Below are 25170 nucleotides of genomic sequence, written 5' to 3'. Positions count from 1 at the left end.
CGCGGCGACTGCGAGGCCGAGAGAAGAAACTGTGACACAGACTCATTTTACAGACCGAAAAAAAGAAAAGTCGGAAGGAAAAAAGAAGAAGGAATCTGTGGGAATTTTAATTTTAATTTATTTTTGTTGAAGATCTGAATTCTCAAATTTGGGTCAAAACCCAAAGTTACAATTCCGATTCCATTATCGGTTTCGTCGATTCCGGGATCTTTGGAATAAGGAAAAACTTTAAGGACCCTTGAGAGAGAAATGTTCCGATTCGAGCAGGAGAAGATCCGTAAACGACTTTGAAATTCTTGGATTTCTTGGGGGAGGGGGGCATAGTTCTATCGGACGGGTTTGCTATGGCCGACGTGTTCTCTGTGATTCCCGCCTCCGTGCTTCGAAATCTCTCCGACAAGCTCTACGAGAAGCGCAAGAATGCCGCTCTTGAGGTACCACAATCCTTTCTCTCTCTCACACCCTCTACCCTTTTCTCTCCACTTTGGTAATTTCTCTAGGGTTTTGGGTGGTTTTTATTGGATCTTGGAGGACTTGCATATGCGTATAATATGTGTCTGTGTTATGTGTGTATAGGTTGAAGGAATTGTGAAGCAGCTCGCGGCGGCTGGGGATCACGACAAGATTTCGGCGGTGATCCATTTGTTGGCCACCGAATTTACATATTCGCCACAGGCGAATCACCGGAAGGTATCTCAATGAATTAGGAGTAATAATTGAATTGGTGAAGCTGTGTGGAATTTGTGTGTTTAAACTTTAAACGCTATTTGGTTTGCACTTAGGTTTGTGGAGTTAAATTGGTTGCATTTTTTTGTTTGAAGCAGGGAGGATTGATAGGATTAGCTGCTGCGACAGTTGGGTTGACTAGTGAAGCAGCTCAACATCTCGAGGTAAGGAGTTGGAGACAAATTTCTGAATGAGTCGAATCTCACTAGAAACGTATAAGCTTCCTGTAGCAGCTTGTTCTCTGAATTAAACAGGATGTAAGTTGAAGTGTTGGTTATCTAATCCAGTGATAGGCATGGACATGTTGGGCTAAGCATGGATGACTGGAACACTGACTTCTTGACCTGCAGATAAATTAATTACAATGTGTGCAACAAGTGGAAATGATACCTGGTCCTATTGTGATATTGCTTATGGTATTACAAAACGGTTATGCTGGCAATAAATTATAAAGTACCTGATGAGCCCCTATAGTCATGTGCCTCTTTATTCGACATAGAGTACAGGTTTTGACGTTGGTTGTGTATGGCATGTGCTAGTCAAGGTGTGCAAGGACAAAAAAGTATCCATGATAGATAGTGAAAAGGGCTTGCTTTCATTCCATATTTAATTGTAATTGTAAGGGGCGTAGAAACCCTGCTTTACAACTTACTCTTAGAGGCTTTAGGTGTTTTGTTGTTGTCAGCATGCTTTATCAACTACTATTATCTCATTGATTGTCATGGTCATTTTTAACTTACAGTTCAACTCCACTGGCCATAACTTTGAATTTGTATCACCTGGGGTCAAATAATCTTCTCCCATGTACAAAAATCATATTTTCCACTCGAAAACACTATAGCACAACGTTACTTTTTATATAGATTCATTATTGCTGTTAGATATATGGGTTATGTTAGTTTATAGATTTTGCTAGCTATGGTGTAAATCTTTAGCATTTTGTTATTGAATTTTCATATTTTGTGGTTGGGAGGAGGGGGATATTTGAGCTCTCTCTCTCTCTCTCTCTCTCTCTCCCGCTCTGAAGTATTGGAGTTCCTGTTAGGATGATATTTTTAGTAAGTCGCTCTTGCTTTTAGTTTTTAATCTTTTTATAAAGTTGGATTCCCATCTCAATTCATCAAAGAGTTGGATTCCTTCTTGTACTCAGAATCTCACACACCCTTAACTTTTTTGGTAAGTAAATGCAAAAAGTATATTCCAGTTACACGTAATGTATTCAAGAAAGAATGGAAGAAACCTATATAGAAAGCAAAAATGATACAAGAAAATCATGTAAATTTAGCTAATTGAAGTCTATAGAAGCTGTCCAAAGGAGAAGAGTGTTGAAGAAGAAAATCTTAAGCTCTTCTCTTGTATACTCACTGTGTACTTGGGCCATACCTAATTACTTGGTTTATTAAACTTCTTTTTACCTATCAAAGAAAAAAAAAAAGAAAAAGAAAAAGAAAAGAAAAGAAAATCTTAAGCTCATGTAATTTTATGTTCATGATTATTAAAGCTTCTATAATTATTTTCCCAATTCCATCAAATACATCATATGAGGCAAGTAGGAACCATTTTCTATATTGCTGTAATTTATGGACTACAACCTACTTTTCTCCATGAGTCGAAAAGGTCCACTATTTTCTTGGGCATGACCCAAGCCAAATCAACCCAGCTGAAAAAGCACTCCAATAGCACTTGCCATATCACAATGCATTAAAAGGTGATCCTTGGATCTCCCCACTCCTGTTACCCATGCAGCACCTATCAATTGCAACAATATGCTACTTCCTTAGATTTTCTATGGTGTATTATATTTCCTAGAGAACCTGTTAACAAAAAATGCTTCTCTTGAAGGACCTTAGTTTGCCAGATCCTCTTCCAAGGAAAGGGACTGTTGCCATGGAGAATAAGGACATTAAGAATGAATGAACATTGAAATTCCCTTTCTTGGAAGGGGCCCAAAGAAGCTTTTCATCACCTCCACTTTTCAAACTAGTGGGATATGACAAAGTAAAGAATGCAGTGAAGGCATCCATCTTCCAATCATGAGCTGGTCTAATAAAACTTGAGTGAGATCCCTACAAATCTCCAAATGTTCCACTACTGAAGCATCCTTAACGTGACTAACACTACACATTCGGGATAGTTTCCCTAAGAGCCCTATGACCACATCACAAATTATGCCAGAATCTAATCCTGGCTCTCTCTCTCACTTTGAATCTAGTTTGGTTATAGAACATTCCCAATCATTTTCTAACGTTCTTTCTAGGTCCCACCCAATAAGGTCCTTGAACTTCATTAGAAAATCATCCACCCCACAAGTGTTCGTGTTTAGAGTCTACAAGTGACCTCCACAAGGCCCTTTCCCATTCTGATATCTTGAAATCCACTTTTTCAAGAGTGCACGACTAAATAAAAGTAGGTTCCTAATTCCTAATCCACCCTTAGAAGCTGGAGAAGATACTTTCTCACAAGAATCAAACCATCCTCTACCTCCTCTTCCTTTTGGAATCATTGAGGATCCTTGCCGACCACCACCTCCCTTAATTTAGTTTATAACTGTTGGAGATCCTCATGTACCCTGTTATTACTTTTCTTTTGGTAATGATTTTGTTACTTGTGTGCAAAGATAGTGTGCATCTGCCTTGGTAGGCTGATACCAATAAAGAATTTACTAATGGAGGCCTTTCATTGATGTTGCTGCATTAACTGAGTTGACTTGTGAGCACACTCTTCCTTTTTGTATGAGTCAATATTGCTGCTATATCAATATAACATTTAGGATGGTAGCAAAGTGCCAAAAACACTTTATTTCTTCAATCACTGTGTCTATTTTGAGGTTTACATGTATTTGTTATGTATTTGACGGATAGAGAGTTGATGCCTTACAAGGGCTAAAAGGAAAGGAATAAAGAAAAGAGAAAAAAGAAACATGATGTGCAGAATTCCCTAAACCCTAAATGCTACTCACACTACAAAATCCCTTCCATTGGCTAAAGTTGTATAAACCGCTTTTCTGGGTACAACCATTGCTGAATCGCTTGAGCTGGCTTACGGCACTAGTCATAGATGTTTTAGTTATGATCTGCTTGAGCTAGAGTTCCGGAACTAGAAGGATGAAATATTTTTTCTGCTTGACCTGTACCCGGAAAGGAGTTGAATTCTGTTCCTGAAGCTGATCTCGAAAGAAAAGCCAGAAGCGTCTAAACAAAAGGCTTTGAACGTTTTTATCGTTAGTACTAGCAGAATTGAGTGCTACATGAAAGGCTGCACTCACAGCTACGTTCTTATAATTCATGTTTTGAATGTTGGAATGACGTTAGTTGTGCAGGGTCTTGATTAAGAAATATAAAGGACCCAAAAGTTTGTACTTACCAAAAAAAGAAAAAAGGACCCAAAAGTTTGTCTTGGCATGCTATAGATACTGATAGTCTATGGAATGGTTTGTAACACTCACAAGTGCTTACGTACATTTCAACTTACATAATTTGGTAATTAGAATCAAGACTTCCTTGCTGTATAATCATGGGGAAGTTTGTACCGTTGAAATACTGAAGAGGACCAATCTTTTGCTGATTGTGGTATTGGTGCTAGACTTTTTAAGGATATAACTCGGTTAAGTTGCAATTCATTGAACATGTAATTCTTTTGTCTATCTTCCCTAATGCATTCGTATAATTTCCTTTTCCTTAATTATGCTTTTGCTTGTGATCCATTTTGCCAGCAAATTGTGCCACCTGTGCTTAAGTCTTTTTCTGACCAAGATAGCAGAGTTCGCTATTATGCTTGTGAAGCTCTATATAATATCGCAAAGGTGAGGGTGGATTCACAGAATTATTTACAGATTGTTCTTTTGAATGTGTGGTGGGCTTTATACATTATCTTTTGCTGATGCCCTGATGCCAGGTTGTAAGAGGGGATTTCATCATATTCTTTAATCAGATTTTTGATGCATTGTGTAAGCTCTCGGCAGACTCAGATGCCAATGTACAAAGTGCTGCTCATCTTTTGGATCGGCTTGTGAAGGTAACCAATTATTCCAGGATCCTCCCATTGTCCAACACTTGTACAAGAAAAGAACATATTGTTGGGTTATCCCTGTAGTTTATGAAAATAGTCTTTCCTATTTGTTAAATCAATTCTCAGATTTTACTCTAATGAAACAGGACATTGTTACTGAAAGTGATCAATTCAGGTGTGCCATCTTAATCCTGTTTAAGACAATTAACTTGTATTTTTTAAGATTCCAGAGATCATAAGACAAGTTTACCAACTGTTGTGACTGTTTTAATTTTGACAACCACTTATATTCTTTCTTCCTCAGCATTGAAGAATTTATACCCCTGCTAAGGGAACGAATGAATGTTCTAAATCCTTATGTCCGGCAGTTTTTAGTAGGATGGATCACGGTATTGGACAGTGTTCCAGATATTGACATGCTGGGTTTCCTTCCTGATTTTCTTGATGGTAATTGTTCCATTATTTGGAGCTGAGGATCTTCTTTTATATCTGCTCTTTTCTTTCAGTGCGTATGAACTTACCACATCTTTGATAAATCTCAGGTTTGTTTAATATGTTAAGTGATTCTAGCCATGAAATACGGCAACAAGCTGATTCGGCTCTTTCAGAGTTTCTTCAAGAGATCAAGAACTCTCCAGTAAGGCTTCTGTTAACATAATCCCAACTTTTGATGTATATAGTATCTAAACTTCTTGGGCCCGTAATTTATTTTCATCTGATATGGTTTTTGTCATAAGATTTTTGCCCTTTGAATTAGGAATCGAACAAAGAATTGCCTTATTATGCATCAGTGCGAAATATTTTTACATAGAAACAACATAGTTTTGTTCTTTTGTAACTTTCTGACTCGAGTCCTGTGTACTTGGGCTTTGCCTATTATTCTCATTAATAAAATTCTTGTTTACCAATCAAAAAAAAATTTCTGACTCGAGCAGTGCTACTCTTGAAGTCTGTAGATTATGGCCGCATGGCAGAAATACTGGTACAGAGAGCAGCTTCTCAGGATGAATTTACTCGGTTAACAGCTATCACATGGGTGAGTTATGTTGAACCACCATAAAGAGAGAATTCTGCTACTCACCATAGAGAGAATACTCTGCTATTTTTAGTCAGCAGTACTCTCCGATATATAGTTTTCTATCTGATTGGAGATTAAATATTGGCACCTTTTCTAGATTTACTGACAATTAATCTCTTTAATGTAATCTCTTTGATATTGATAACAATTACATAATTCTTGACTGTTCAGATAAATGAGTTTGTAAAACTTGGCGGGGACCAGCTTGTTCCTTATTATGCTGATATTCTTGGAGCCATTTTGCCCTGCATATCTGATAAAGAAGAGAAAATTAGAGTGGTAGGTTGTTTTGAGCTTTCACTTTTTACTTTTCTTTTAAGGAGAAGGTTTTGTGTTTTATTTTATTCCTAAATTTTGCAGTGATGCTATCTAGTTTTTGCGACAAAATCATTGTTTTCCCTGTTCCGCTAAATACACTATATTTTCATAAGGTTGCTCGTGAAACCAATGAAGAGCTTCGTTCAATGGCTGATCCAGCTGAAAGATTCGATGTAGGAGCAATCCTCACTATTGCAAGGAGGTGTGGTTTTTAAAACCAAAAACTAGGCTTGAAATGTAACTAGAAATCTGTACTTTTATGGGTATATATAGCATGTCTCCTCAGGCGGAGCTAAAGAGAAGCACTCACAAGAGTTTCTTGTTTGCCTTGATTATGATGTTACCCTGAAAATGGCTAGTATACACAATGATTTGATGGTGATTACTTGTGATTTTGACTGATCAGGCAATTATCTGGTGAATGGGAGGCTACTCGAATCGAAGCACTGCACTGGATTTCAACCCTCCTAAAGAGACATCGCACGGAGGTAACTGCACAACTATGGATAATATATATGAGGTTGCGTTCAATGTTTTCCTGTCTTGACATAATGTTTATGGTTGTACTCTGTTCAAGTGATGTACTGATTGAACGTTTTTTCAATTGGTGTTTAATCACAATTTACTCCTTGAAATGTTTGTTGGGATTTAAAGCGATCTAAATCTATTGCCACTGTGCCTTTTTGTTTGTTTAGTTGCCTGCCTTAACTCCTTGCTATTATTTGATCTGGTTCCGATTGACAATTTTATTGGGGAGTCTGTTAGTTATACATCGGACTCCTGGTTTGGTTGATTCCTTGTTGGGTATTTGATGATAGGGGACCAAATAGGTTGCTATTGCAATTTAACTGTGCTTTATTTCTTTCACATTCATTGCCAATTTTCTTTTTAAATTAGGGAGTGGGATATGAATTTTCTACCATTACATGGTGTAAATCACTTCTTTTAATCTAGCACATTTATGCATGCATAAGGTGAGACTCTTCATTATATGTTATTAATGGCAGTTGGGAGGATATTCTAGAAATTTTCCTTAAAAGGGCACCGATTGCAAACTCCTGTATGCCTATTAAACTAATTAAGCCCAAGCCACACTAAGAATTGTTATGAAAAAGAAGTCGAGCTTGCCAGCTGGCTTGTTGTAGGTCAAAATTAGGCTGTGTCAAATGAGGGAAAGAGGCTTATAATGATTATATTTATCAAATGTAAATCTGGGAGCTTCATCAATTAGCTATAATATGGCAATGCTTTACTTCATGCAATGCATCCCATATTGGAAAAGAAAGCAATTAATGTATGTGACCTGTCCATAAATTGCCTTTTCCACCTTTGCAACTTAGGTTCTAAAAATGAGGGCCTGCCAGATGGTCTTGACAATGATCAGTGGTTAGTTTATTGAATTTCAGCTTTTAAGTTTGAGGCGGGGCTTCGAAGTGTGCTTGTTTCCTAAAAAGTTTGTTGCCAGCAACTTCTTGGGGGTAACATGCTTGAGCTAGTTTAGTAGCTTCTGAGCTTGGTTTTGTTGAGCCAAGCTTGAACTTATATTTTAATGGCTTATGCGGAAGTGAAGCTCCTGTATTCTTATTGAGGTGTGTTTGGATAGACAGGTTTTTCTCTCAGCTCATTTGCAACTGTTGGTGCAGGCATTTGGCTTAGCTCAATACAGCTATTGGAATACGTGACTGAGATATAAGTTGTATACGTGCCATGAAATATGTAGTGCCAAGAAGTGAAAAAAGACATGAAATATGTACATCAACATGGTCTCTGGCTAAGCCATACTTGAAAAAAGCACGTGTAACCTGACCTGGTTACATGGTATTTCATTTATTACCTTCTTTAATTAATATTACTGATAAAAGATAGCAAACTAAGTGGTGTACCAAATCAGGAAGAGGTGAAAGTTTGTAATAAGCCCACTTTTACCAATTGATTGCTCTGTCATTTATTTTCGCCTGTTGTTTTGCTCTGAATTTCTGATTGCGGTTAACTTTTCCCTTTCTTTTTTTGAGGTCAATAACATTCTAATTTATTTTCTATGTGAAACAGGTCTTGAGTTCCCTTGATGACATATTTGACACCCTTCTGAAAGCGCTTTCAGATCCTTCTGATGAGGTAATCCTTTTTTCCTGCTTGCACATTTTCATCCCTTATTGTTTCATCATTAGTTGTGGACCTGTGCCATGTGCGGGAATTGTGTAGAGACTAAGAAAACCAATTCAGATCAAATTGTATACGTAAATAAACTTCTTGGGTTGTCTAATAACCTATTTGATTAAGCGTTTGATTTTCATCTTGCAAAATGCAAGAGTAAAAGCATCTAATGAGTTTATATAGAAGAGCAGATGCTTTTCCTTTTTTTGATGAAATTGAGTTGAACAGCTCACACGGTGAAATGCACTATGGGAACATCTTTTAGCAAATGTTACAACTCTACTATTAATTAGTGAAGTGAACAGCTCTTGACACCACCATTAACTTGATCTACCTAGTAATTTGATAACATACCTAAAAGCCATTGATCCCCAAGCACCAAACACCCAATAAAGAACTCAATTCTTTAAAATATGTCCAAGAACCCCATGTGGACTTTTATCTACACCTTAGATTCTTTATGGTAGAATCCTCCCAAATCATCTTCTGAATATCACCAGAAACCTTTGGTGGGGGAGTTAGCCAATCCAACTCTTCCTTTCCTTTCCAATAGGAGAGCCATAGGAGGGGTACTTCTCTGAGCTCATCTTTTTTCTTTTGCTAACAATGTACCAAGTTATAGATTCTAAAATGCTGCATTGATGCCTGGGGAAAATTAGAATTCCGATTTATATCTTCTTCCACTTATCATTGGGCTCCAAGATGTCAAAACCTTTAAAGGTGTTAACAATGCTTAGGATGATGACAGTGTATCTGACAGAGTGGTGATATATGTCCCATAAAACCTGTAACCGTGATCCTTCTTTGGCCTCAAAAGCAGAGCAACCAACTATGAACATGTACAAAATGACTGTAAGAAAAATATAATAGACGCTGAGTTTTAAAGGACATCCTCAATAAGAGGGATGACTACATGTCTTGAGAGAAATACATCTATTCATTATGGAAATCACAGTTGAGAAGGATTATTGCGAGGAAGTGGCTTGTATAATTGGGTCAATTATATGTTTCCAGCCATCTTGGCTGTTCAAAGATGCCTAAAAAATGAAGAATCTAGTGTCAATGATATATCAAAACCACGGGGAAAAACCTATCCACCAATTTTGTACCCCCTCTGCAAAAAATTCTGCCAAACGTCAAATTCAACTCACACAATCTACCACACACAAATTACTGTACATATACATGTAAGGCATTGACAGAAATCTTACAATAGGCTTGGAAATCTTCCTCCATTTAGGGGAGAAGCTGGAGATGCATCCACATCATCATCATGCGTCGAAAAATAGAGTGAAAGAAGAAAATTTCAAATATTATGGCTCAATTGTTTAAAGTTCTATTAAACACAGTCGAGTAAGGATGCGTGAAGACATCCTAAGAGGAATCAAAATTCAGCAGAGGCACATGAAATTGAGAGGCTGAATGTGGCAGTAATCGAATAGGGGCTTGAGTTCTTTGGTGAAATCTTCCTGAAATAAAGAGCATTCACTGGCAGTCTGTTAAATTTCCCTTATATTCTTGTAAACTTTGGTCTTCTACCATATGGAAATGGTGGAAATTCAATATCACACGTTATTTTTGTATACCATTGATGCACAACAATATTAGAGCATCCTCATTGGCTTGGCCAATTGCATCTTCAAAATTTAGCCAATATCACACTTTTTTGCATTTGCCCATTCCATTTAAATTCAATCCCCACATTGGATTAGCCATTCATTCTCTATATAATAATAAAATATTATTAAATTAATATTTTTTTATTTAATTTATTTGTATCACATTTTATAATTTTACCAATTTAATATTAATAATAATTATATTCTAATTAAATTAATATTAAAAAAAATCATATTTTCAAAGGTCATTTATTGCTAATAACCAAAAATTGAGATTAAACTTATCTAAAATTCTATCAAAATTTCTTATTCACTAACCAAATATCTAGCAACATACCCATTCCAATGTCAATAAAAAATTTGCACCTACATAAACACCTACAAGTGGTTGGAGTGAGAAATTAATATTTTAATGTTTAGTGAATCAATTGTGGTTCTCCATCTTTGGCCAACCACTGTAGCAGAAGTCCAAATTGTTTTAGAGATGCCCAATCCAATGTGGGGTCTTTTTGGCACAGATTATCTAAATTTTAGCCATCCTTTAACTTTGGCCAAGCCATTGAGGATGCTCTTTGTTGGCTAATGCTCGGTGCTTTGTTTTAATTGGAGCAACCACTTGGGTTTCTTGCTTAGGGGTGGGGAGTATCAGGGATCTGTTTGTAAGCTTTAAAAGAAAAAGAAAAAAGCTTTTGAGTTCATGTTCAATAAAAAAAAGAGCTATTTATATAGTTCATGTCCAATCAAAACCAATTTTGACTGAACGTATAGGAATGGAGCTTAGGAAGCCTTTACATTTGAAATCGAAGGTTTGAAGATTATTATGGGTCAATTTGTGCATTTTTGGGTGGAATCGAAGGCTTTTGAGTTTTCACCAAGAACATGGAGATCCTCAATAAAAATTATAGAGAAGAGTAGAAGGGTTTGGGGGTCTGTAGTTATGGGTCGTAGTGGTATAAGGTGGCTGGCAGCTACAGTGGAAGCAAGCGGAGAGAAAATTGGAATTCATAAAACACTTACGTGAAGGAAACAGAGCCTTCATGGCTCAACGATGCTCCAACGTACATGGTAGATATCTAACCATTACCGAATATGGTGGAGGAGGCCGGCGGGGTGTTCTAGTCATTTCGGAAGGGTATGAAAGTGTCTAGGTTGGGAGAAATTTGCTGTCAAGTTGCGTAGAGCTGCTTTTCTGTTTTTCTCCATTCATGATGATGGGTTATGGAGGGAAAGGAAAGCCAGAAGAATACATCCGGTCATGAGAACATCAATTTGGAGTTGAAACAAAAAGACCCAAGCACAACCATGGTGGCGAGGCAATCATACGCGGCAACTCTGAATACGGGGGTCATGCTTCGGTGACTCAGTTTGATTTGAGGGGCAAGATGGGGAACTATGAAAGTGGTCTGGAGCCCCTATAGATCACGCATGGACAGAACCAGCAAAAGGGGCCTGACTCCTATGAAAGCGTAAGAGCCGTTTCTTATGAAACAAGGGATGGTATTGGTTTTCCCAATGGCATTATGGCTGAAAGAGAGATGTACAGTACATTAAAGGAGATGAAAAACCTGATTGTCGAGTTGACGGCAGCGGTTTCCGTTTTATCTACTAAAACATACTTGCTTTCGGCTGGCAATAACAGGGCTGTAAGGCCTATATCATGGCGCTTCACCGCTATTCTCTATAGAAAAAAAAATAAGAGGGAGCCCAAGATAAGCTCGAATCTTTTAAAACCAGATAAAGGAAAAAAGAAAGTTGGGTTTGGCACAATCCCTATAACCAGATTCAGGAGTGTGGCGGGTCAAAAGGAAAGTTGGGTCATCTATATTCGAAGTGGGTTCTATGTTGGGTATCGGCGTAGAGATGGCTGAAATGGAATGCCCTCCACCATGGGTGACACAGAAAGGGCCGATGGTCAGTGTTACACCCCTGGTCAGTGTTCTCCCTGAAGAAACGATGGCAACCACACCAGAGTTGAAGAAAAATGGTGTAATGCCAAGGCTTGAGGGAGGTGTAGGGTCTGTCGGAGTGGCGTGGCACACCTCCAATCAATGTTTACTCTGACAAAACGACGACACCCACGCTAGAGGTGAAGGAACTTGATGTACTGCTGAGATTTGGGGGATTTTATGGGTTTGCCGCCAACCCAAAACCTCCAATGACCTTGGACTCACCACTCATGATGGAGAGAACTAATTTGTCAATATCTCTTCAGGCATCTTGTGACAGCAACAATGGAGCTGTTGAGGAGGTGTGGGATTTGTATGCAGGAGATGGTGTGGAGGAAATTGTGGGTTTGTCGTTGGTGCCATGTGAGGAGGAACATTTAGGGCCTGGTGTACAGTTGGGAGCTGAGTTTGGAGAAGATGTTGTCCCTCTGTTATCTCTTCCATCGAATTACAGTTGGGTTATCATCGGATTGGGTTTTGCAAAAGGTTAACAAAATATAGCAATGTATGGGGATTACATGCGGAGGATTTGACGACCAATTCATAGCACTACTCACTGCAATTGAGTCGGGTCACTTACTTGAAACAAAATCAAGATATAAGAAGAGCAGGGAGTTAAAGCGTCTTACTTGGGCAATCAAGTACGGCTAAGGGAGGTAATCCAAGTCGATGGAGGACTAGAGGGAGGGTAGGACCAGTTGTATTATGAAGCCTTCCTCCGTTCTCATAGGATCATTCGGATTAAGTAGAATGGTCCTATTTAGCTTCTAAGGAAGTTTCGGGTGGAGTATTAGTTATGTGGGAAACAAGGGGTTGGGGTATTTACAGTGACTTTGGGGAGGTACGTTTTGCCCAATGGAGGAAGTTTCGGGTGGAGTATTAGTTATGTGGGAAACAAGGGGTTGGGGTATTTACAGTGACTTTGGGGAGGTACGTTTTGCCCCCATTGGGCTTGGTGTAAATTGGATAGGTTTCTAATTTCTCCCTCTTGGGTGTTGTTCCCTATTATGGGCTTATTGTTCATTAGGGGCTTACTATTATGGGCTAGGTGTTTTCTCCTATATACATCTAGTGTACTTGGTTACGCCTATTGATATTAATAAATTTACTTATAAAAAAAATAGAAAAAAAAAAAAGCTTTCTATGGTCTCAAGCAAGCTTTGATAGCGTGGTTTGGAAAATTCACTGAGGCGGTATTGGAATTTGTTTTTGAGAGATGTCAATCAGATCATTCATTATTTCGGTTACATATTGATGCCAGATATCTTCTTGTCGTGTATGTAGATGATTTTGTGATCAATGGAGATGATTAACGAGGTATAGTTTGAATGAAACAGTTTTTACAACAACGGTTTCGTTCAAAGGATTTGAACAAACTTCATATTTTTCGGGTATTGAAGTGGCCACATCTTGGGCATGTATTAATGTCTTAGTGAAAGTATGTGCTTGATTAGTTAGAAGAGAGGCATTCAGATAACTTCGATGTTAATGATGGAATACATTCAAAGTATTATGCTTGTTCCATTCCAACATACATCTCTAAGATCCTATATATATTTGTGAAAGCACGTGTTTAATTACTAAAATGTGAAGGAGAACTTCAATATTTTATTGTGTTTGCACTCTATTAATTCGTTGAAGTATATGGAGAAACTTGTATGTATGGAAAACTAAAATGCATTATCTGATGGTTTATATCTGTTAAATGTTTGGCAATGATGGATCTCTGCAGGTTGTGCTCCTTGTTCTTGAGGTTCATGCATGCATAGCAGAAGATCCTCCACACTTCCGCCAACTTGTTATTTTCCTCGTACATAATTTCCGAGTGGACAATTCTCTTCTGGAGAAGTGAGTTTCTTTCTGTCTCTTTCTTGCTCTCTTAAGTCTAGTATTACTGATTTGTAATAAATAGTAACTTAAATGTATTATTTCTTTCTCCTATAATTAATTCATGTTTGTTCTTTACTCAGGCGTGGTGCTCTAATAATCCGTCGGCTTTGTGTACTTTTAGATGCTGAAAGGGTCTACCGTGAACTCTCAACCATACTCGAAGTTGAATCTGACCTAGATTTTGCATCTATTATGGTTCAGGTTCTGTCAATTATCTGATAATTGTATAAACCTTTTAGTCCTTGAGTGACCAAAGGACACACATGTTTGCTCTGTTATAATTTTTTGAATTAATTGAAGCAAACATCCTATATATAGTTCAGATGGTGTGGAATAACTTTTTTTTTTTTATAATTGTAAGTATATTAATAAAAGAATAGGCAAAAGCCATGTTCAGTACAAAGAATGTCCTAGCTAAGTAGGAACATTGGAAATAAGGAAAGCATGGAAATCTTGACCATTAAAGTTAACGGAATTGGCCCAAGTACAAAGAGTTCTAAACAAGAAAGCCTTTAGTTCCTCTATTGATCTTTCTTTGTCTTCAAAAGTCCATTCTTTGTCTTCAAATTCTATTTTCTTAAAATTTTTATTTTTTGTTTCTTTTTAAGCTTAAATACAAAATTAGTCCCCGTAGTTTGCTTTAAATTGGTCCGTGCTTTTCAATTGAACTTTTTCTTCTCTATTGTTATTTTTCCAATTGTACTAAATCCTCTTTTATGTTTTTATTTAATTTTTCAGCTGTATCAAATCTCTAGCTACTTAAGAAGGTGAATTTTGTTTATCCCTTTCACACTTGTATGTTTTTTTTTTCAGGCTTTGAATTTAATTTTACTCACATCCTCCGAATTGTCTGAGCTCCGGAATCTTTTAAAAGACTCGCTGGTAAATCCTGCTGGGAAAAACTTATTTGTTTCTCTATATGCTTCATGGTGTCATTCTCCCATGGCAATTATAAGTCTTTGCTTATTAGCACAGGTGAGTGGTTTGAAATTTCTGGGTGAACTATTCCATCTCTCTCTCTCACCCAGTCACATTCCCTCCTTTTTTCCCTTTTTTTGGAGATTCTAGCAGCATTTATCGATCTTGTTTCTCCAACCTTTTATGTTCACTTAGGATCATGTTTTATCTTGCTTGGCAGACATACCAGCATGCAAGTGCTGTGATTCATTCTCTGGTGGAGGAAGATATCAATGTCAAATTTTTGGTCCAGTTGGACAAGCTGATTCGCTTGCTGGAAACTCCAATCTTTGCTTACCTTAGATTACAGGTGCACGAGTTAAAGACAGAGTTCTAATTTGCCTTACTACTTGGTTCTTGTGATTTCATGTATTCTTTCTTGGTTGGTGGCTTTTCTCGTAGAAGCTTCAACAAAATATATCCCAGTAGCAATATTTCTGACATTATCTTTTTTTTTTTTTTGACAAGTAAAAGTAAAACTTTATTAATAAAAATAAGCATAGCCCAAGTACACAGAGAGTATACACAGAATATGCCTAATTATCACTAAGCACTAGTGATGAATACAAGCAAACCATGAAAACTGTTCTCATTACAAATAATGACCGACACCCAAGAAAATAGTGTTAAAAAGGAATCTTTTCAGCTCTTCCAAGGAATGCTCCCGGTCTTCAAAACACCTATTATTTCTCTACATCCACAAACACCACATAATACAATGAGGGATCATTTTCCACACAGCGGCAATGTGAACGCTACCCCTAATACCTGTCCAGCACATAAAAATATCCATAACTCTTCCAGGCATAACCCATGCCACCCCGGTATGGTTAAGGATCTCATCCCACAAAAACCGAGCCACCTTAATGTCATGATAGATGATCCACAGATTACCCCTTTTTCTTACGCAAGAAGCACCAATCCATAATGATGAGACCACGTTTCCTCAAATTCTTAGTGGTGAGAATTCTCCCAAGGGACTTAGTCCAGATAAAAAAAGCAATCTTAGGAGGAACCTTACAATTCCATATACTCTTCCAGGGAAAGCAATGATCATTAGAAAATCCTGAAAGGGCCTTATAATAGGATCGCACTTAAAACCTTTTACTCCCGCTAGGAGTCCAAATCATCATATCTTTGACCACATTACCAAAAGACATAGCATACAATGAATCGAAGAAATCAGCAAACGTTCCAAGTTCCCAATCTTGAGCCGCTCTTAAAAAATTGACATTCCAATGGATAGAGCCATTGGAACACACCTGCAAGTCAGCCACCATGGCCTCTCTGTCACTAGAAATCCGGTAAAGAGTGGGAAAAACCTACTTAAGAACCCTTGCACCACAACAAACACCATGCCAAAAATAAAACACCATGGCCTCTCCCAACCACAAATCTGAAGAAGTTGGAGAACCTCTCCGATCCGGAACAAATATTTTTCCACAACCCCACACCATATGCCCCCTGACTTCATTAGAACAATAGTCCCTTTTAATACTCCCGTATTTTGAATCTATAACTACTCTCCACAAAGCCTCTCCTTCTAGGTGATATCTCCACTACCACTTCTCCTTTATTGAAGGTCCTCAAGTTACGCACCCCCAAACCACCACAAGGTACCGGAGAACAAACTTCATCCCAACCAACAAGATGAAACTTGGCTTCCTCCCCAATACCTCCCCAAAGAAAATTGCAGAAGGTTTTCTCAATACGAGATGCCACACTTGCAGGTAACGGAAATAAAGAAAGTATGTAGGGAGGTTAGATAAAGTGCTTTTGATTAGAGTGATTCTATCACCCTTTGACAAATAAATTCTTTTCCATCCTGCCAATCTTCTATTAATTTTTTCTAACACACCCTTCCAAATAGATTTCACCTTGAAAGCAGCTCCCAAAGGAAGATCAAGATATTTCAAGGGAAGCGAAGGAACCTTACAGCCCAAAATGTTAGCCAAGCACTAAACAGTATTCACTGAACCCACAGGAACCATTTCAAACTTTGATAGATTCACCTTCAGTCCCAAGACAGCTTCAAAACAAAGCATTCGAGCCCTCAAATTTTGAATATGACCACTATCTGGCTCACAAAAAAAGTAAGGCATCATCAACAAAGAGAAGGTGGGAAATATTAACACCTCCCATTGAAAAGTTAGAAGGAAAACCTCCATTAACAGCTGCACCCAATATACGACTGAGAGCATCCATAACAATGACAAAAAGGAAGGGGAAAGAGGGTCCTCTTGTCTTAATCCCCTAGAACTGTTAAAAAACCCCATCGGAGGTCCATTCACCAATACCAAGAAATAGACAGTAGTAGAAATACAATGTTTAATCCATGAAATCCATCTTGGCCCAAAACCACACCTCCAAAGTAACACAAGAAGACCTAGTTAACATGATCATAAGCCTTCTTCATATATAATTTGCATAGGATGCCAGGTGTTCACTCTTGGATTCTACTATCCAAACATTCTTTTTTTTTTTTTTTTATCAGTAAATAAGTATTTTATTGATAATAGGCGAAACTAAGTACACGGGACATATACAAGAGCCACACCTAGGCATGACTTTCTAAAGATACAAGAAAATCATGTACATTCATGCCAGTAAAGTCTATTACAATCGACTAATGGAATAAAGTGTGCAGAAAAAAAGTTTTAAGCTCATCCATTGTCTGTTCAATATCCTCAAAGTTCTGACCGTTCCTCTCCATCCATATGTGCCACCATAGATAGGTCGGTATCATCTTCCACATTGCTGCAATTTGAGAATTACACCGGATTCCTTGCCAACTGGCCAAAAATTCAACAAGCCTTCTTGACATTACCCAAATGAGTCCCACTCTCGCAAAGATATCGTTCCAAACTCATGGCTACATCACAATGCAATAATAAATGATCCACAGACTCCCCACTTTTTTTACACATGTAGCACCAATCCAATACAATGAAGCGGCGTTTCCTTAGATTATCTAGGGTGAGAATCTTCCCTAATGAAGTTGTCCATACAAAAAAATAAGCTTTTAAGGGGGCCTTGATCTTCTATATGTTCTTCCATGGGAATGTTCTTGTAGAGTGTCATAAGAGACTTATAGTACGACTGTACAGTGTATCTCCCCAAAAAGGGCCATGGGCCTGTTATCGGCAACGATATGCCATCATCCTCCAGACAACAACCGACGACCACGCAGAACTTGCTGTCGGGAGAAGGCGAACCGGTGGGTGAAGTCCTGGACGATGGGCTGTTGAAGATGATGATGCTGGTGGAGCTCATATCTTTGACAGTATGTATCGGAGGTTTGAGAGGCTCATCAATAATGGAAAAGGGCTAGGAGGACATTTATTAGCAATAAGAACTGAATCCAAAGTTTGTCTTCCCTTAACAAAATCATTTTGGGGTTTTGATATTATACTACTCATAAGGCACTCATGCGGTTAGCAAGAACTTTAGAAAGTATCTTGTACACCCCCCATTAACGAGACTAGGGGTCGAAAATCCTTCACCTCCATAACCCCAACTCTCTTAGGGATAAGGGCAATAAAAGTTGCATTAGGTCTTTTTTCGAACTTCCCAAAAGAGAAGTTCATGAAAGATCATCATGATATCCTCTCCAACAACCTCCCAACAATCATGGAAGAAAGCCATATAAAACCCATCTGGACGCGGAGCTTTATCCTTAGCCATCCCACGAATCACCTGAAAAACCTCATCCACCTCAAAAGGTCCCTCCAACCAAATAGAGCTCGACTGATCGATATCCTCGAAGGACAGACCATCAAGTTTAGGCCTCCAAGGGAATTGCTCTATAAGAAGACCTTCATAATAATAGACAATATGGCTCTTAATAGCATCATGATCTGAACAAACCTGTCCATCAACCTAAAGCATCTCAGTGTCATTATTCCAACAATGAGAATTAACCACCCGATGGAAGAATTTAGTACATCTATCCCCTTCTTTCAACCAAAGGGCTTGTGATTTTTGTCTCCACGAGATTTCTTCTATTAAAAGCACCTTTCCAAGCTCTGTGGTGATTGATAATTTCCTGCAAAACTCCACAAAAAGAGGAGCGCTCACCTCCCTTCCCTCCAAAACTTGTAAATCCTCAAAAAGGGACTGCTTTTGACTATCAATATGTCCAAAGATATCTGCATTCCACATCTTCAAATCCCTCTTCAAGGCTGAGTTTCCCAGCCAAAATAAAACTTGGTGAGCCCTCCAAGAGATATGAGGACCACCACAATCTCAACTTCTCCACAAAGACCTCAACTTTCAGCCTCTTATTTTCAAACTTAAAGTATCTATTACCCATGAATGCCCCCACAATCCAGCACAATAGGAAAATGGTCTGAATAGACCCTAGATAATTTCTTCTGGAGCAATGTAGAGCAGTGAGCCTCCCAGGAGTGGACACCAACAATCTGTCCAAGTGGGACCAGGCCCGATTATTGGACCAAGTGTGTGTACCACAGACAAGAGGTAGATCCTCCAAGTCCATATCGAATATTAATTCAGAAAATTCATTCATAGCAAGACTTTGCCGAGCTTCTCCCGATCTTTCACTTGGGAACAGAGTGATATTAAAGTCACTGCCAATACACCAGGGTAAGTTCCACCAACTGCCCAAACCAACAAGCTCATACCATAAGTCCTTCCTATTTCTTTCCACATTTGGTCATACACTCCAACAAAAGCCCAAAAAAAAAAAACCACCGTCCACATTCTTAAAATAACAAGCCACCATATAATTTCCAATACACTCCTCAATAGACTCAACCACCCTCGTATCCCGCATAATACGAATGCCCCTGAACGCTCCATTGGAAGCAAGGCACACCCAACCCACGATGGACAACCCCATAAACTAGTAATGATGCTTGGATCAATGAACTTGAGCTTAGTTTCCTGCAACAATATCCATTTTCCAATGACGGAGAAGATTCTTAACCTGAAGTTGCTTATTGGGCTCATTAAGACCCTGAACATTCCAAGAAAGGATTTTAGGCTTCATGGGAAGATACCACCCTTCCCTTAGATCTTCCTCTACTGCCACTCCCCTCCTGAATACCATAATTAATTGAACAAGTAAGATGTGTAAGCTCTCTCTCTTTTCTTGAAGCAGATTTAGGGGAGGGAATATGACCCTCCTCAATAGCAATGAGTAATGCCCTGTATTGCTCCTCAAACCCCTCACAAGATACCCCACACAATCTTGAGTTTCCTTTACTTTCTTAATCACCCTGTCAGAAGGTAATCCACCCGTTGCAGGCAAAGGTGACAAGGTGCATAAATTCATTGGGTCCACCTCATCCTCCCTAGACACCAATTGAAAATTGCAACCATCCTCCTCAGACTAAGTCAAAGTGCACAAAGGCATTGACTCCTCCCCACAATCCCCTAGACCACTCTCGACACCAACTTCTACACCTTGGACTAGCTAAATGTTCACTAAGTCAGCTATTGGCTGCCATAGCTTTCGGAAAAACAGAGCAAAAAAACCCGATACCGAGATATCCTCCAAAGGGGCAGCCACAAACAAGGGCCTAGCAGCGATAATAGAATGATCACCAAGAGAAGAAAATAGGGAAAGGGCAGGACCTACAGGGGAGAAGGTCAACCAGAGGCACAATTGCAGTCTCCTCCATCTGTAATATAGTTGAAAGCCTAGAACTCGAAGGAAAATCCCCTCACTGCATATTATTGCCACCCTTGCACGGTGGCGACACCACAAAAAGGGTAGCTAAGCCTATAACAATCGAGGGAGAAGCATCCTGCAACACCTTCTCTAGAACCTCATTCACCAGTGACAAAACCGGCAGGATAATGATGGGAAAATGATCGAAAGCACCGATCGGCTGGTTCTGGGTTGGACCCGGAGATGGTGGGCCTCCCGTTGACGAATTGGGCCCTATAGAAGGTGATGTACCTCTGTTGTGGGAATATAAGCCAGGAGAAGTTTTAACCCGCCACACGGGCTGAGTATTTGTCTTAGGCCCAACCCCCAACAAAACCTTTTCTTTCCCACCACTGTTTGGTCCCTTGACAGCAGGCCTAGAAGGGAGGCCCAATGAAATCGACCCAGAAGAAAACGAAAGGCTTGGGTCAGGAAGGGCCGAGCACAAAGGTAATCCCAAACCCAAATTCACTATGAAAAGGAGAGGGTTGATCTTCTCCTTCACATCGAGCAACTCGGTTTTCACAGCCAATAGAACACTCTTCTCATGATTTTCAGATGCATCACCCTCGGGAAGGAGAACTCTGCCAGCTGTTGCTAGTGAACGTGCAGCCCAATTGACTGGAAAACCAGACTTGGTACCAGAAGACTCACCACTCCTCCCTGAACCACCACGGTGGCAACAATCACCCTGAGAGGCCGATAAGGGCACCGACTTAACCAACGCAGCCTTATACGACACCACGAGGGTTCAGATGACAGCCTCCTGACTTGGGGTTGCTCCCCTCTCCTATCGGCTAGCCCTCCGATGGATAGTTCTACTCCTCTGTTACCATTCACTAGAACAGGGGAAGGTAGGTGACAGAAGTCCCCAAGTTTTCTTGCAAAACAAACCCACCCTCTGCCTTGATTTCCCTCAGGTAGAACCATAACACTATGTCTACCACCTCCTCCATAAACCTCGAGCTACAAGAAATTACCAAAGGAGTTTGCATGACGCTGGACTAAAAAGCTACAGTTGCCTTCCCGAATGGTTTTGAGAAATTCCTTTTGACCTCCCATTGAAATGCATGCCTCCACTGTATTGAAAAACCAAGCCGCCAGCCCATTTCTAAAAGAAATGGCCTTTGTCAATCTCTTGCCTGTCTCAGTGATTCTGAAAAACCCCTGGTCCTCAGCATAAAACACAAACAACTTGGCATCCACCCATAAACTCCACATCATGCCCCGATGCTACATGGAGAACAAAGATGATAATAGAAAGAGAGAAATAAACAGACAAAGAAAAGAAAAGTGAAAAGCTTTTGAAAAAAAATGGAAAAGGTTACTTCCGGCGAGAAATGCTGGAAATCTTTTACGACTACTGATGTGTTTTTCCTTTCAAAATGTGGTGAGAACAAGCTTGTAAAGCAATTAGGAATAAACTGGCTTGAGTTCGTGGAGTATAGTCCTTTACAGTGGGTGCAGGCGCACACATCTGATGGGGAGTTGTAAAGGATTATGCCCTGATTTATTTCCATTATCGTGTATGTGGTGCTCCATAAGTTGATTAGGGAGTGGAATGCATTGGAATTTGAGGGTTGTTTGGTATGTTCACATCTGGGAAATACAGTAAGTCAAATGCCCTTTTTCTCTTTTATATGATGTTCATGGTGGCCGAGTTGGAGAATATATGATCTGATGGAAACCAAGTAGGAGTGACAAGTCTAAGATAAGAAGCTTGTACTTGGTGCAGTACAGTAGTACAGCCAGTTGTACTTGGCATGTAAGCATTCCCTCCGAAGTGTAGAAGTGGAAGAATTTCTTGGAATATGAACAATTTTGTTTTCAATTGCTGCTGCTTATCAAAACACATGCAAACAGGATGAGGAAACAGTAGACCATTTCCCAATCACTGTTGTGTGGAATAGCTGCTGTCGATGATGGTTCTTTTTATATACATCTTGGGTTACTCTTGCTCCACGATTGATTTCAGGCTTCTTGTAGCTGGGAATTTGGTAGTGGAAGCTGTTTAGCTGCTTGGAGAGTAGCACCTCCTGTCTTGATGTGGACCATTTAGTTGGCATTTTAATGAAAGCAACTATCTTTCTAGGAGATAAAAATGAGATTCCCCAATATCTTATATTCTTTCGTTTCATTTATCCATCTCATATTCCCTTGGGTTTCTAATAATCAGTACTAGTTATTGTCATTTGGATTCATCTTGACTTTATTTGTTCAATGGAAAATGCAAATTAAAGAAGGATCCTCCTGCTCAAAATAAGAGGTTTGTTGATGTAGGGAAAGGCGTCCATAACCAGATACCTAGCTAATAGAAAGGGAAGCACTTAGCACACATACAGGATTCACCTCACTCTATTCCTGACTGGCGGCAGGAGAGGGAGGACTTGGGGAATCTTAGGATTTGTCTTGCATCTCTTTTTACCCTGTTGGAGAAGGGTTTCCTGTTTGGATTATTTCCCCGCATGATTTTAAGTATAATTTTTTAAACTAATCTGTAGTGACTATCCTAATGTAAAATTTAAAAAAGGAAAAAAGGGAAAAAGGGTTGCAGAAGCAACCTCTTTTTGTATTTTCTTCAGAGAAGTCAATATTAAAGCACAGGCACAATCACACTTGGCTGATATGGGAGTTTTTCTAGTTGAACATTTGTGTGACGCATGAAGATTTTTTATACATTTTTCGATGTATTTGGTGTTGGATAAAAGAGTTTTTGCATCCTTAATATATCATGTTCCTTAATGGTGGATCAGTTTTTGTTCTAATTAAATGGATAATATATTTCATGTTTCCTGCATTTGTCTCCCCAAGTTACTGTTTTTATGTTTTTTCCTTGACCCACAGTTTGTGGTTCTTGCAGCTTCTTGAACCTGGAAGATATATATGGTTGTTAAAGGCCTTGTATGGCCTTCTGATGTTGCTTCCCCAGGTATGTTTCCAGAAGAGTTAATACTTCCAAATTGCTCTTTAATAATGGTGAAAATATTTCCCGGCAATACCTATAATAAAAAATATTTCCCTGCAAGAGAAATCCTCTGCTACACTGCATATGTTGTAAGTGGGTATGCACTTAATGTATACAAACATAGCCAAATATCCCTTCTTGGTTCTAAAATGATGAACAAGCAAACACATCGCATTGGGATCTCCAGTTTTGGGGAACTGGAACGTGGAGTTCTGTGAATTAGGATGCATGATCCGGTTGTGGTTTGTGAGATGAATAGGAAAATCTGGGGACTCTGAGCTATTGCTGCAAATTTAAGACTGAAAACAAGAATTTTCAAATGTAGATAATTCAACTAATTATAATCAGGATGATGCTCAGTTCAAAATTCTAAGGAGATTTGTCTTACTCCTAATGCTAGTTGCTGGGTTGTTTGTGCTGTAATTGTGTCAGTCATACAGCTTACCTTGAATTTGACACTTGAATGCAGCAAAGTGCCGCTTTTAAGATACTGCGAACCCGTTTAAAAGCTGTACCTTCATATTCCTTCAACGGTGAGCAACTAAGGCGAACATCATCAGGGAACCCCAATCAAGTTCTACATCACATGCCAAGTGGATCACAAATCACTGAGGATGGAGATGGGATCCAGGATGGTGCAAGTTCGCATAATGGAATTAACTTCGCTGCAAGGCTACAACAATTTGAGCAAATGCAGCACCAGCATCGTGTGCACACAAAAGTGCAGGCACAATCACGCAACAGTTCTAGTTCATCATCAAAGGTTTGTTGATCTTCTCTTTTATATCATCAGTATTAGTGAGCTTGATAAACATAAACATCTGAATACGCTTTGGCTAAAAATAGTTCAGGTGAGTTAATTAAAAAAATTTGAATGACAATTTTGAAAATCAGTGCCTTGCCATGTTGTCATGTTCTTATTCTTACAGCAAAAAGAAAACAAGAAAAATAGTGAGAAATGGAAATAATTCACAAAGCTCTGAGAGAGCCTCTTTAAAGCCTTTTGCTCTGGAAAGGGGAAAAAAAGGGCATTCAGCTCTGTCAAAAAGCAATCTCACTTTCTGCTATTATGGCAGTCACAAAAATGTGAGTTCTAGGGGTTGGAGGAAGAATACAGGAAATCATCGGTAGGAGTAGAGACTTGTTTGTCTTTTTCAAATTGATAGGGTTGTGTGGTGCTAGGTTGACAGAGAAGCTAAATTTCATGTTGCCTACCTCAAAAACTTGCACAAGACCTGTAATTTTATTTCTAGTATCCCTATTTAGTTTTCTCCTTGTTTCAGTTTTCAACTTTTCACTATCAAATTGCATTAAGGTTGCTATTGCTATTTTTGCGCTCACACTGTTGCTTGCTGTGTATGCAGGAGGTGCAAAGACCCGAGGAACCTCAGCATCCTCCTGCATTGGACATGACTGGGCCTCCTTCAAGATCAAGGAGAAACCCAGGGCAGTGACGACCAGGATTTGCTGCTTCCTGCCCCTGGTCAAGGCTAATTGTACACTCAGTCTCAGCATGTGTGGCCGTTGCTGAGATGTGATCTGGTATAATTTGTAAAATTGTATATCGTTGTAGTTTGTTCCTTTTATGGAAGTTGGGACGATGAAAAGGGTTTCGAAGTAAGAGAAGCTAGGGTTTTCCTGAGCTATTCATGTTACTTTGTAAGCAAAATATAACCCATGTGGTTCTGTTGTTTTTTTTTAATTGAAAACCACGTGGGCTAGAGGGAGATATTTGTTTTAGAAGATGCAGCTTGTTTCTTGACGTTCATATCTGACCGTTACAGCAATCTTATAAAAATAAGAAATCATCTCATTCATGTATACAAATTCTAAGA

At 39.0% G+C, this 25170-nt stretch overlaps 1 protein-coding gene across 2 annotated transcripts; it reads left to right on the top strand.

Annotated features, from left to right (window-relative positions):
- LOC108997630 (protein VAC14 homolog) lies at nucleotides 1-25170 on the top strand. 2 transcript variants are annotated; one of them, XM_018973979.2, is made up of 20 exons: nucleotides 1-434; nucleotides 577-690; nucleotides 822-890; nucleotides 4439-4528; nucleotides 4621-4740; nucleotides 4881-4909; nucleotides 5039-5181; nucleotides 5277-5371; nucleotides 5684-5770; nucleotides 5984-6091; nucleotides 6244-6332; nucleotides 6537-6618; nucleotides 8180-8245; nucleotides 13582-13697; nucleotides 13820-13940; nucleotides 14553-14714; nucleotides 14878-15006; nucleotides 23231-23299; nucleotides 23805-24098; nucleotides 24700-25170. In XM_018973979.2, the coding sequence occupies exons 1-20, from the start codon at nucleotides 345-347 to the stop codon at nucleotides 24787-24789; spliced, it is 2163 nt and encodes a 720-aa protein (XP_018829524.1). In that variant the 5' UTR covers nucleotides 1-344; the 3' UTR covers nucleotides 24790-25170. The 2 variants fall into 2 exon arrangements, with proteins under 2 accessions (XP_018829524.1, XP_018829525.1); XM_018973980.2 differs by having other exon boundaries at nucleotides 825-890; nucleotides 24700-25169.

Source organism: Juglans regia, chromosome 16 (assembly GCF_001411555.2).
Source record: "Juglans regia cultivar Chandler chromosome 16, Walnut 2.0, whole genome shotgun sequence".
NCBI classification, from domain to species: Eukaryota; Viridiplantae; Streptophyta; class Magnoliopsida; order Fagales; family Juglandaceae; genus Juglans; species Juglans regia.
Note: the sequence above shows the minus strand (reverse complement) of the source record. Positions and strands in the feature narration are given on the sequence as shown.